Raw genomic sequence first — 14,829 nt, 5'->3', positions numbered from 1 at the left:
TAATAAAAAGTCCATGACCTCTACACTCTACAAAGTATTACCGAAATCAAAAGATGTACAATGTTAATGGCTCTGAAAGCTCAAAATCGTTAAAATTTCTATTCTCCCAAAACTGGTCAAATTCAATATATCTACACACACACACACACACACACACACACACATCCCAGCAAGCTGCTTGGAAGACAAAATAACTAAATATTTGTATTTTTAAAAAGATCATAGTTCCCTAAATCATCTATGAACAAACTTTAATTCAAGATGGATCATGGGCCTAAATGTAAAATCTAAAACTTTAACACCTATAGCAAAAGCATAGGCGAATACCCTTACAATCTGGAGATAGCAAAGGTTTCTTAAGTCATAAACAAAAAAACTGATAAACCAGGGTTTATCAAACATAAATGCTTCTGTTCATCAAAAGACTAGTAAGAAAATAAACAGGCAATCCATGGAAGATCTTTACCCAGAACATATAAAGAACTTCTACAAAACTATAATAAAAAGACAAACAACCTAACTAAAAACTGGGCTATTTTGTTTGTTTGTTTTTGTTTTATAAGTCAAAGGGGAAGGAAAGAAGTGGACTGACATGACCTCCTCTACGGTAGAGGTTACTGGAGCTGAGTGTGTGGACCTGAGTAGGGTTTGAGAGAGACAGAGCCAAAAAAAAAAAAAAGAAAAGAAAAAAAAAAGGGCTAAAGGTGAACAGACATTTCAAAAACAGCTATTAACACACAAAAAAATGTTTAACATCATTATACATGAAGGAAATGAAGACTGAAACTAGGGGTACCATATCGCCCTCACCAGAATGATTAAAATTTTTTAAAAAGGGTGACAACACCAAATGTTGGTAAGGGTGTGTACATGGCCAAAGGTTGGATAACTATTTAGCAATTTCTTTAAATGATACCCCCATATTTACCCATGTCCTTGTTTTTGTCTTTGCTACAGTTCTTTCTGGTGCTTAGAGTGTTCATGCTTTCTTCCTTCTGCCATTCTTCTCCTCATCTAAATTGTACCTGTCACTTAATGCTCTTCCTGCTCTGGGAGATGTTACAGGGTCTCATGAACAAGTGAAGGAACAGCACTTTCTTTTTGTTTGTTTTTGTATTGGACAAACCACTCTAAAAGCTGAGTGCCAGTGACATCACCAGTCTCTTGCTTTCAACTATTGGGCCAACAGATGTCTTCACATGCCATTGGGCAGCAAATCCTTCAAAAAAGTCGCTGTTGCCTGGGGCTCCTGTTTAAGAGCCAGTGAATGAGGACTTAAATTTTTCTTCACCCCTAAGGGCCTCTTCTGTGAGACAGGTTCTGAAAACCCTGCTGAGGATTGATATTCTGTGTCACCTTTTACTTGAGGTTTTACCTTGTTTTACTGGGGCTTCATTTTCGTTTCTTTTTAATGATGGTTAAACATTTGCTAGTTTACACAGCATTGACAAATGCCCCACATAAGGGATTCTACACTTATGATCTCAGGACCCAGCAAATTGGCTGAAAAGTGAGATTCCCACTTCCCAAGCTCAGGAATCAGGCAGTCAACTGATGAAATGAATGATCAGAAACCAATTATGATCTCCTTTTGCTAAAGAGAAGGCTTGACACTTCCAGGAAACCCCGAGGAGAGAGCCCTGCTCCGTGCTCTCTGGTAAGCGATGTTGAGGGAGACAGGGATATGGCTTGTGGAGGTGAGAGGCTCTACCTTGTGGGCTATAATTCCTGGGAAGTTTTACAAATCCATCTGTGCCTGGACTTCACCATAAATAATTTACATAAGACATTCTGAAATGGGACCCAGACATAAGTATGCTTTCAAAACTCCTCAGGTGATTCCAACGTGAAGCCAGGGTCAAGAACAACTAATCTGGAGGGAGAGAGAAGGCAAACATGCACTTACCCTACCATAAGGACATAGGGAATATCACTATCCACATATATTTAAATGGTTCAAGTATATTTAAAATTGGTTCAGGAGAAAGAAGATGGAATGAACTAATGTTGGGATAAAAGTTTTTAAAATCTCTGTTTCAATAAGAAAATCCTTCCTTTGGGGATAATTACTGATAATTACTGGGAACAAGTGAGAGGAAGCTGGCTTGTCATCTCAGCAGTGGGACAGGTAGGGTAAGCTTCTTCCAAAAGAACACGCGCTTATGAGGGGAGAACAAGTTGATCAAATGCATAGTCAGTTTAGGTTATACTAGGTTTGATGAGGGTCTCCTGATTGGATCAGGGGAAAAAGCAGACAGCTAGCTTAAGGCCAGAAAGAGACAGTACAAGGAGTCTTCTTGAATTCAATTATTGAATAAGAATAATTTTCCAAGTTATATCTGGAACAATACCAAAAGTTTCATTAATTGTAAAATCATAGTCAAGAAATATGTGATTTATACTTTGGTCTAATATGTCTATAAATCTTGATCTTTAGATAATGCAATAAATGTTTACCGTCTGTACACTATGATACATTCTGTGGACCTGGCGGTGAGCAAGGCGAACATGACCTTTGCCCTCATGGAGGTTACAGTTTGACTGGGAAAGAGCTATTGAGCAAATCATTAAAAATAATAGATTAAACAATAAGTATGTTAAGTATTTCAAAGGAAAGAACTAAGCATTATGAAAGCGTAGACACAATCTAAATAGTGTAGTAGTTAGTATAGTGATCTTGTCTGTATGCTACTACCTATTTCATGTAAATCATTTGGGAGACTTTAATTAAGCTTAAAAAAAAACCAGTTAAAATCACGTGGTAGAGTTTTGAGAAATCCTACCTAGAAATCCAGGGCTGGAGACTCTTTACAAAAAACAAGTCAATGATAAGTCCCTCTTCAAAGTGGGCAAGTGACACTTTGAGCAGTGCTGGTGCAGAATGCCAACTCAGGATACTAGGAGTCTGCCTTCGGTATTCCCACATCTGCTTTTCTGGACCTCTCTCCCAACTTTTGGGCGCTCCATTGCCCTTCTTACTAATTCTAATAGTCACACATATCTAATCTCCAACCCTACCCTCTCTCCACAGGGAAGAGACTGAGAGGTGATGAGGCTGAAAAAGTATCACAAGGCTCCTACCATGCAGTATCCTAGTGACCACAACCCGGTACCTACTATAATGCAGTAGCTCAGATCAGGGCAGGATGGTGAGTGAGTAAATTAACCCATTTATCTACTGATTCAACACAAATTTATTGAGCACCTATTATGGGTCAGGCACAGGTGGTTCTGCAAACAAAAATAATTCCTCTGGGAGTTTCTTTCCTTTCTTTTCCTCCCTCCCTCCTTCCTTCCTTCCTTTCTTTTTCTTCCTTCCTTCCTTCCTTCCTTCCTTCCTTCCTTCCTTCCTTCCTTCCTTCCTTCCTCTCTCCCTCTTTCTTTCTTTTTCTTTCTTTCTTTCTTTCTTTCTTTCTTTCTTTCTTTCTTTTCTTTCTTTCTTTCTTTCTTTCTTTCTTTTCTTTCTTTCTTTCTCTCTCTCTCTCTCTCTTTCTTTCCTTCCTCCCTCTCTCTCTCTCTCTCTCTCTTTCTTTCTTTCTTTCTTTCTTTCTTTCTTTCTTTCTTTCTTTCTTTCTTTCTTTCTTTCTTTCTTTCCTCTTTCTTTCTTTTCTCTCTCTCTCTTTCTTCCTTCCTTTCTTTCATTTATTTATTGGCTGCGTTGGGTCTTCATTGCTGCACGCAGGCTTTCTCTAGTTGCGGAGAGTGGGGGCTACTCTTCATTGTGGTGTGCAGGCTCCTCATTGTGGTGGCTTCTCTTGTTGCAGAGCATGGGCTCTAGGCATGTGGGCTTCAGTAGTTGTGGCACACAGGCTCAATAGTTGTGGCACATGGGCTTAGTTGCTCCATAGCATGTGAGATCTTCCTGGAGCAGGGATCAAACCCATGTCCCTTGCATTGGCAGGCAGATTCTTAACCACTACACCACCTAGAAAGTCCCTGGGAGCTTATTTCTGAGTAGAGAGATGAGAAATAGCATATAGTACGTTAGATGGTGCTAAGTGCTAAGAAGAGAAAATAAGTAGGCATGTTCCCTCAGAAATGACTACCTGACAAGAGCCTGAAGGAAAAGGATCAGTTCAACCACGCAGATAATTGGTGTTTCTTAATAAATGAGTATCTACTGTGGGATAGCATTTTGCTTGACACTTCCAAGTTCATTATTTGATTATAATCCTCACAGCCACACTGATGAGCATTGTATTATAAGCCAACCCACTCACCATCCCTCCCTTTTTAAAAACACACATGAATCTGAGGTCTGGGTTTACTAGGGTCTCTGACTTAACCAGCATTCAGGGGCTCCAAACACCACCTTACGAGATGCCACTTTCTTATCAATTCTAATAATTTGTGTATTTTTGGATCTTCCACGTACATAATCATGTCAGAGTAAAAAAGTTTGTTCCTTCTTTTCTCATTCTTAGGCCTTTTATTTCTCTCATGATTATGGAACATACAACGTTGAATAGAAGTGGTGACGGTAAGCATCCCTGGCTTGCTCTGGGTCTTAAAGGTAAAGATTATAGCATTAAGGACAACATTTGCAGTAGTTTTGCATTCTTGTTTATACATAAATATGTCTGTACATATGCATGTAGATATGCATCCTTTATCAGAAAAAAAGAATGCTTATTATTTCATTGTTTTCTTTCATTTATTATTTTTGCATTGAAACAGTTTATGTACAATATGTGTTACAGGTGTACAATATAGTGATTCACTCTTTTCTAAGGTTATACTCCATTTATAATTATAAAATATTGGCTATATTCCCTGTATTGTACCATATATCCTTGTGGCTTATTTTATACATAATAGTTTGTACCTCTTCATCCCATATCCTTATATTGCCCCTCCCCCTTTCCCATTCCACATTGGTAACCACTAGTTTGTTCTTTATATCTGGGAGGCTGTTTTTATTTTTGCTGTTATATTCACTAGTCTGTTGTATTTTTTAGATTCCAAATATAAGTGATATCATATAGTCAAAGTGCTTTTGTCTGACATTTAACTTAGCATAATACCCTCCAAGTCCACCCATATTGTTGCAAATGGCAAAATTTCATTCTTTTTAATGGCTGAGTAATATTCCACTGTGTGTGTATATGTATATATACACACACACCACATCTTCTTTATCCATTCATCTGTTGATGGACATTTAGGTTGCTTCCATATCTTAGCAATTGTAAATAATTCTATGAACACTGGGGTGCAAGGATTTTTTTTCAACTTAGTGTTTTTGTGTTTTTTTGGATATATACCCAGGAGTAAAATTGTTGGGTTGTATGGTAGTTTATTTCTGGTTTTTTGAGAAACCTCCATACTGTTTTCCACAGTGACTTCACCAATTTACATTGCCATGAACAGTGTACAAGGGTTCCCTTTTCTCCACATCCTAGCCAATTCTTATTATTTGTGTTCTTTTTGATGATAGCCATTCTGATAGGTGTGAGGTGATATCTCATTGTGATTTTGATTTGCATTTCTCTTCTGATTAGTGATGTTGAACATCTTTTCATGTGCCTGTTGGCCATCTATATACCTTCTTTGGGACTATGTCTATTCAGGTCTTCTGCCCATTTTTAAATTGGGTTGTTTGTTTTTTTGGTGTTGTGTTACATGAGTTGCTTGCAAATTTTGGAAATAAATCCCTTGTCAGTAGCATCATTTGCAAATATTTTCTCCCAGTCTATAGGTTGTCTTTTTCTTTTGTTTATGGTTTCCTTTGTTGTGCAAAAGCTTTGAAGTTTAATTAGGTCCCATTTGTCTACTTTTGCTTTTATTTCCTTTGCTTTAGGAAACAGATCCAAAAAAATATCGCTACAATTTATGTCAGTGTTCTACCCTGATTTCTTCTAGGAGTTTTATGGTTTCCAATCTTACATTTAGGTTTTTAATACTTTTTGAGTTTTTTTGTATATGGTGTTAGAGAATATTCTAATTTCATTCTTTTACATGTAGCTGTCCAGTTTTTCCAGCACCACTTATTGAAGAGACTGTCTTTTCTCCAGTGTATATTCTTGCCTCCTTTGTCATAGATTGACTATAAGTACCTGGGTTTATTTCTGGGCTCTTTATTCTTTTCCACTGATCTATGTATCTGTTTTCGTGCCAGTACCATACTGTTTTGATTACTGTAGCTTTGTAGTGAAGTTTGAAGTCAGGGAGTGTGATTCCCCCAGCTCTGTTCTTCTTTCTCAAGATTGTTTTGCAGTAGTTTTGGGTTCTTATTTATACATGCACATGTCTATACATACGCATACAGATATCCATTCTTTACCAGAAAAAAATGCTTTTTAAAAAATAGAACTTTAAAAATGTGTTGAATTATATCAAAATGTTTTCTGCATCTATTTGAGATGATCATGTGATTTTACTCTTTCAACTATTAATGTGATTTACAGAAACTGATTTTTCTTTTTAGAAACCTTTACATTTTGAAATACAGACACATGCAGAAAAATGCATAAAATACAAATGTATAGTAAATAAGTATAAATAGAAAAATGCTTGTAAAAAAATGTCCAAGTATAAGAAACAAAATATTGCCCTTAGTAACCAAGAGCCTCTCTGAGTGATGCCTTTGAATGTCCATCCCTATCAGAAGCATACTCTGACTTATATAGTAAATCACTTCACGACTTTCTTTATACTTTTCTCAACTATGTATGCATTTCTAAACAATAAGGTCTAGTTTTAGGGTTTTTTCTTTTGCTGTTTTGAGTTGAAATTTTTATCAATTTTTCCTTTATTTGTATTTATATCCTATTTCTATTCTTTTAATGATTACCAAAGAGATTGTAGCATGCATCCCCAACTGAAAATCTAGCTTAAGCAACATCTTTACTCCTCCTGGGTGTCATCATGACCTTAGAACACTATAATGCAGTTTCCTCCACTCCAACTTATATGGTGTAAGTTACATAATTTAAATATCTGTATTTTTAAACTTTATTATGAAATAAAATGTACATATAGCAAAGCACACATAAAAGCATGTACTATTCAGCAATTCATTACTAACTGAACACTTGAAAAGCCACCACCTGAATCAAGAAAGAGAACACAGGCAGCAATCCAGAAGTTTCTCTTGTGCTCTATCACAATCACTAATCCCTTTCCCCTCCTCAAAGGTAAGCAACATCCTGACACATATGGTAATCTCTTTCTTGTTTCTTTTTTATGATTTTACTATAAAGCATTCATCTTTTGAGTCTACATTTTTTTAACTTTATATAAGCAGAATCACACTGTTATTTTTTATATGTCTGACCTCTTTGGATGCATATTATCTTTGTTTCACCCATGTTGTTACACAGTTGTAATTAATCATTTCCACTTATTCATGCATATATCCATCATGTTGAATAAACTCAGTCTGTTGGATGAATTATGGTTGAAGTAATTATGAGTAACACCATGCCCATTCTTGTACATGTCTCTGGGTACACAAATACACACTTTTTTTGAGTGATATATAATGGTTGCCAAGCCCAAGTTCACCTACGTTTCCTCCTATGTTATCTTCTAGAAGTTTTGTGTTCAAGTTTTAGGTTTATGAATCATTTTGAGTTAATTTTTGTGAAAGGTGTAAAGTTAGTGTCTAGACTTTTTCTTGCATGTGGTTGTCCAGTGTTCCAGCATCATTTGTTAAAAAAGACTATCCTTTCTTCACTGAATTGCCTTTGTTCCTTTGTTAAAGATCAGTTGACTATATTTATATGGGTGTATTTCTGGGCTCTCTGTTCTATTCCATTCTCTATTTGTCTATTCTTTCACCAGTCCCACAATGTCCTGATAACTGTAGCTTTATAATAAGTCTTGAAGTCCTCTGACTTTGTTCTCCTTCAGTATTGTGTTGGCTCTTCTGCCTCTCCATATAAATATTAGAATCAGTTTGTGAATACCCACAAAATAACTTATTGGAGCTTTAACTGGACTTGATTGAATCTATAGATCAATTTGGGAAGAACTGACACCCTGGCAATACTGGGTCTTCCTATCCATGAACATGGAATCTCTCTCCATTTATTTTGTTCTTTGATTTCTTTCAACAGACATTTGTAGTTTTCTTCATACAGATCTTAGATATATTTTATTAGACTTATACCTAAGAATTTCATTTTGGGGGGTGCCAATTTAAATGGTATTATTTTTAATTTCAAATTCTACTCCTACATTGCTGGTAAAGGGGAAAGTGATTCACTTTTGTATATTAATCTTATGTCTTGCAAACTTGCTGTAATCACTTATTCATTCCAGGAAGTTTTTGGGGTTTTTTCCCCCAATTCTTTTAGATTGCTAGATAGATGATCATATCATCTGCAAATAGTTTTATATTTCTTCCTTCCAAACCTGTATATCTTTTATTTTCCTTTGTCTTATTGCATTAGCTAGGATGAATGTAAAGGTGTTTTAAATTTTGAATTTCCATTATTCTTTTTGGTAATATGGGTAAGTAACTCTCTCTTTCCTTTGTCAGCCTGACTAGGGTTTCATTAATCTCATTGATCTTTGCAAACACTCAGTTTTTGGTTTCATTGATTGTCTTTGTTTTCCTGTCTTCAACCTCACTGATTTCTGCTCTAATTTCTCTTTTTTTTTTATTGGAGTATAATTGCTTTACAATGTTGTGTTAGCTTCTGCTGTACAATGAAGTGAATCAGCTATATGCATACATATATCCCCTCCCTCCACACGCCCCCATCCCACCCATCTAGGTCATCACAGAGCACTGAGCTGAGCTCCCTGTGCTATACAGCAGGCTCCCAATTCATTCCACCCTCCCCTTCTCCCCGTGTCCATTCTCTACATCTGCGTTTCTACTCCTGCCCTGCAAATAGGTTCTTCTGTAGCATTTTTCTAGATTCCACATATATGCATTAATATATGATATTTGTTTTATAACAATTATTTATTTTAATTACAAACACAAGATAAAGTAATGTGGAACCTAAAGTACAGGTATTTATCTTAAAACATTTCTTTTGTGATACCTGTTAATAAATTCATAAGGAACAAAAAATGCCTTAGTCTACTAAGAAGAGTATAATCTCAAAGATGGTATGAAGTAAAATAAATAATCAGCAAAATTCTTAGTAACTTGTAGAAATGTACTTTATTTCATGCAAAGCTACATAGTTTCCCATATTTTAACAGCTAATCAAATAAACATTTCAAAAAATTCATTACATCACAATAAATTAAAATACTACAAAGCATTTCCAAGTCCATGAGTTTGTCAAAACCAAACTAAGAGAACATTATGCATAGATAAGGCCAAAGATGCTAACTTACTTATAAGTAGCACTTTGCAGGTTTTTTCAAATATATATTTAGTGAGAATCTGCAGAGAAAAATAGTTATATACACAACCCATTAGTCAGAAAGGAAAACATTTGCCATTACATACCAGATAGCAATGGCTGATTAAAGATAAATTGGCATCATGCACCAAAAATGAACATAATGAACATTTTGAAAATTATGATCAGATGCACATTTGAAAGACTTATCTTCTATTTCACCTAATCCACTGAATTAGATAAATAACAAGTACTTTATTAATGTAACACAGAAATTAGGCTTTTGGTATCCTTTGCTTGGGTACTGGTATATATAAAAAGATACTGAAGAGCTGTAGGAGTATTTCAAACTCATACTGGACTACTGAACTTTAGAATATTGCCCTAAGGAAATAGGTTCTGGGCAGAATGCATTTGACAAAGATTTTTAAACCTCTTAAAAGCAATACTACACTTAGTTACTTACAAAAACATTTTATAAAAATTAAATACCAGGAAGTAATAACATTAATATTAGAGCTCTTTTTTCAATGCTATAATTTATAAATATATATATTAGATTACAGTAATTTAAAAGACAGGTCCACATGTTCTCTATCTTCTAAATGAGAAAAATCTTTCAAGTTGTGTTCAAAATATGGACAAAAACAAATCCATTGGATTGCTTTAAAAAAAAATACATAGTCTCTCCCCTACAATTTGGTGTACTAAGTAGGGAAGATGCTAGCCAGCATTCTTTTGAGAAATACAGCTTTAAGTGATTAGGTTGATAAGATTTCTGTCAATAATATCAACTCAAAAATGGTGCTGTACAGTCAGATTAACAAATTATGACTTTATTCTACATGTCTGCCACAGTAAACATTCTTCCTACTCATTTGCACTAAGTACAGTAAAAATCTCCTTTTACAAAATGATGTGAGATCAGGATAGGCACAAAAGATTTTCATGGGGAAAAAAAGATTAATTCTCTCCAGGGACTGTGTTAAGAACAAAAGTTTTTTTTAGGATAACTATGAGAAGAGGAACATGCCAATATTCTTGCTTTATTAACAAATTTAAAATTGTGAAAAGGCTTCGATCAACCTCAATAGACATAATCTTTTGAAAATGAAAATAGAATGTTAGAAAAACCAGGCTGAACATGAAAGGAATTAGGGGCGAGGGTATGTTCCCACTGCAATGGGACTGGGGATAGGGCAGGGCTGGTGGCTGCTCTGGAGTTAGTACAGGGGATAACACTGCCTAGTCTTCCAGGTCTCTGAGCAGGAAAAAAAGTGACTGAGTTGGAAAGAAGTATCCCACACAAAGGAAATTCACATTTCAGAAGGCTTCCTGTAATCCTCTTATATTGTTTCAAACTCTCTCAATGAAAACTTTGACAATGATGTGTATTATTTACAAACTCCTTTTCCTAAAAAGAGGCCCTAAGGTTCTTAATGTTTTGGGTTTGTTTGCTTGTTTTGTTTTTAACAATCACTGGTTTTGGAAGTCTAATTTTATGCTAAAACATTTACACTGAGAATAATTCATTTTACTGAAGTGTCCTACTTAGTGGCGAAAAAGACAACACACTGAGCTAGCATCTATCATATGTACATTCAGATGTTGCTTAGCTGTCTAGCAAAATCTGTTTCACTACTTTAAGTGCAATACTGCTATTCAAGTAGTGGGATCTGTAGTCAGAACCTTTTGAGTGTATTGATCATCAAAAACTATACACAGAGCAAACGGAAAAAAATCTGTCAGCACATTATAAGTCATACTATAAGTCATAATATAAAGAGAGGCTTCAGAGGGGAATGAAGGGAGGAAGGAAGAAAAGAAAGATAAAACTTTAAATTCATTTACTTCTCAACATTTAGAATTTAATACAATTCAATCCATTACATTTTGGAAAGTCAAGTATGTTAAGATTTTCAGGGACATGTTTTGCCTCTTAGTGCAAATATATTTATCTTTGTGATTTTTCAGGCATTGTCCACACAAATCACAAGTATAAAAACTCACATTACTGAACAGTGTGAATTATAATTATGGAGAGCTTATTTTTCCTTTAAAATAGTAATCAACACAAAAATCAAGAACATTCTCTAAATCTACTAAAGGTACCAAAAAATGAGGTTTGCTATTGTACATCAATTAATCCCTTCATTAATATTTTAAAATATACTTAAAAAATAAACACTGACTTTCCTATCCACATTTAATTTCATTTGGGCACAAAACCAGCATAAATTTAAGAACTGATAATCTAATTAAATATTAGTGTCCAAAAACAAATCAACTGGCAGCATTTTTTTTTTTGGAAAGTTTCGATTGTCAAATTCTCTGATCTATTCTTTATAAAATGGGAAACTCTTGAAGGTTCTGATTTAGCTCTTACCACTCTTATGAAATGAGGGCCTCTTGTGTGATGAAATTATTCCAAAGCCCCTATGTTCATTTGGTAAGAGAACAAATTCTAATAATTAGGCTTATTTTAACAATGATTTTTACAAAAGTGCTCTATTGATAACAAATTATTGATGTAGTAACAAAAGTTAATTAGCAATTTACAGATTCATGAAATTAAGAGATTATTAACTGTTATTTTCTGCAGTAGTTATTTTGAACTGGCTTACTTATTTGTACTGCCTTACTGAATATCCTTACCTAAAATTATTTAGGAAAAAAATTCAGAAAATTTAACCAGATAGCTATTATTACGTAAGAAACATCTCAAAGGTAATTGCCAGAAGTAATTCTTCAAGAAATGTACTTTGCATGTAAAGTGTATGAATTTAGTAGTAATGTTTTGCAGTAGATGTAATTACATTTTCATAAACTTCTCAAAACAGAAGACTTTTGTTCTTATTACAGTTTTTTACAAGGTGGCTTAACAAACATTAATTTAGCTCCCCAGCAATAAACTCTTAGTCTTCAGGGATTAAAATCATTACCTTCTAAACACAAATTTACCCAGCTAGGTAACCTTTCTATATGATCATATATGAAATCCTGTAAGATAAATTTTGCTTAAAAAGTTGAGTACTCCTGATCACTTAAGCAAAAATTATTCTGGAAATAACTCAAAAGTCATAAAGGGGATCTACACTGTTTTACAGAAGTATTACATATACTTCAATTATTATAATCATAAAAAAATTTAACAATAAAATAATTTTACGTATTTCTATCAATATATCTTAGGGTATTACAAGTTATAAAAGTAGTTGGATCATTTCTTCTCTTTTTTTGCTTCTATTTCTACAACAGTATCTGAGTTTCATGATAAAATCTGATGAGAAACAACATTATACTTAAGGAAAATAATCCAAAGTAAACCCAAACACTAAATAATAAATATTATTTTCACAGGATTTTGATTAATTATTCCCAAAAGAGTTTTTGCTCTGGGGACTTGTAAGGTTCTCTGTAATCATAAGAAACAGGACCCCCTTCTGGGGTGATCCTTTTCCCATCCAATATTTTCAAATACCACTTAGTGGAAAACCAGCACAGCTAACAACTTATTTCGTCTTTTTAAATTCCGCTATATAAATATCAACTCAATACCCTCACAATAGCTTTGTGATGTAGATCAGTAGGTAAATAGCAAGTATTCTCTTCATTTTGAAAATGAAGAAATTGAAGCACTGAAAGGTTACATGATTTGCCCAAGGTTTCAATGGTCAATCATGAAATTTCAAACAGTGTTAAATTATCTCTGCTCCTGGCCTACTGCTCTCTGACTACGCTTCACAATAAAGGTTGTGTGTGTGTGTGTGTGTGTGTGTGTGTTCTTAAATAGGCAGTCTATATATATGATCTTTGAGAGTAAAATCTATCCACTGATAATTGTTTTAAAGGAGACCTAATCTCAAAGATCATAAAAATTTAAGAAAATCAGATAATTACGATGATACAGTATTCCTTTCAGTATCTGCATAAAACTGTGGCTTTTAAAAAATTTACATGAGAATGCTAAGAAAAGAGGAAAATAAAACATTTAAAATTATGATTCAGGGAAAAACCACCCTGAAGAAACATATGATGAAATTTGACTGTATAATTCATCTGCAAATTGGGGTACTTAAGAGTGAAAAAGGGCACTGATAAAGGTTACGCAGGATAAGAGGTGTTTAAGATGGCCGTGGGCAAGCTCAAGTACAGTCACCACTGGGTGAATCCACGGTATGGATTCTCAGGGTTGCAAATATTTCAGGGACATAAACAACTCTCTGCAAACATGCTGTGCTCAACTGTAGTCACTGTGCAATAAAACACTGATGATATAAAATACAATACCTAACTTTGGCTTAAACACAAAGTTTAAAAAACTCAATTTGAAATAACGTGTTTAACCAACAAGTTATTCCACATCTCCACTCTAAAGCACTTTTCCGTTTTCTGTAAACCACAACTGAAGTGTTCGTAACAAGAGTAAATGGATTTATGTTTTGCCTTTGAAAAACCAGATGTTCTTTTTCAAAAGGAAGAAACAGGCACCTCTCAAAAGCAGAGAATTTTGTGGGACTCTTTGGTTATTAAAAAACCCCACCATTTACCATTAATAATTACAATTCTCCTTGAATGGAATCATCAATACTTACATCGATATGCTAAATGATAAAGGTGAACACCTCTCTGAAATGAAAATCTTTTACAAAGCAATACCAAAAGCATAAGACAATTTCCAGTTACTACCAAAGACTGAAAGAACAATACATCACCTGATTATAGTACACATGCTGAAGATACAAACACTATTAGTTGAAGTATAATCTTAATTATACATGCAAAAACCTAACTAATTTGCATACAGCATTGAAAAAGAGCTTTGTACATTCAGTTATGTCTGGTAAGTAAGCCTTGTTTTAAGACATGTGTTTTGTAAATATGGTTATTATTGAGGTCTCCATCTCTTTGGGAAATAAAGGAGCAACATATTCTTTAGAAACAGCAAATATGTAACTCACAAAAATGAAACTGTATAAGACTATTCAGTTATAACTTATGGATCTTTAAAATGATTTTCCTGAAAAAGATTAATCTGAAACAAACTTAACTACATGTTTTCAACATATACTGATCTTAATCATGAATTAAATCCTTCCACTGTAGCTGTACTTCTAAGGCAGACACTTCAGGAATGGTATGTAACAAATCCTATTAGAAAAGATGATACTCTACTTAATGAACAATAAACTATTATTACTAAGATCCGATTAATTTTTAGTGCCTTTTTTATCCTGACACTTTTCACTGAGAGCTCAGTGTAAATTCTAGGGCGCAGAGATGTTCATAAAGACTGAATTTATGCATTGATCTTGAAAAGTTATTCCATAAATTCTTACAGACTTTAAACATCATCAAATATTCTGCTGCGAGACATTGAGAGGTATCGTCCACCAGGCTGATACCTAAAAGGTGGATAAAGAAATGATCTGAGGCATCAAAAATAAAGGAGGAGAGAAAAACAAGGACATATTAAAAGGAAGTGGCTACATAATTTGTAAGAACTGTAAAATCTATTCAG

The 14,829-nt window shown here is 34.3% G+C and overlaps 1 protein-coding gene across 3 annotated transcripts in view; it reads right to left on the bottom strand.

Moving 5' to 3' along the window:
- Positions 1-9,114: 9,114 nt before the first annotated feature.
- LMBRD2 (LMBR1 domain containing 2) overlaps positions 9,115-14,829 on the bottom strand; it is a 47,693-nt gene continuing 41,978 nt past the window's right edge. For all 3 annotated transcript variants that reach the window (XM_057709324.1, XM_057709325.1, XM_057709326.1), the window contains exon 18: positions 9,115-14,713. In XM_057709324.1, coding sequence (XP_057565307.1) covers positions 14,653-14,713 — 61 coding nt within the window. In that variant the 3' untranslated portion in view covers positions 9,115-14,652. The remainder of the gene's footprint in view (positions 14,714-14,829) is intronic.

This window comes from Hippopotamus amphibius, chromosome 15, assembly GCF_030028045.1.
Source record: "Hippopotamus amphibius kiboko isolate mHipAmp2 chromosome 15, mHipAmp2.hap2, whole genome shotgun sequence".
NCBI lineage: Eukaryota > Metazoa > Chordata > Mammalia > Artiodactyla > Hippopotamidae > Hippopotamus > Hippopotamus amphibius.
Note: the sequence above shows the minus strand (reverse complement) of the source record. Positions and strands in the feature narration are given on the sequence as shown.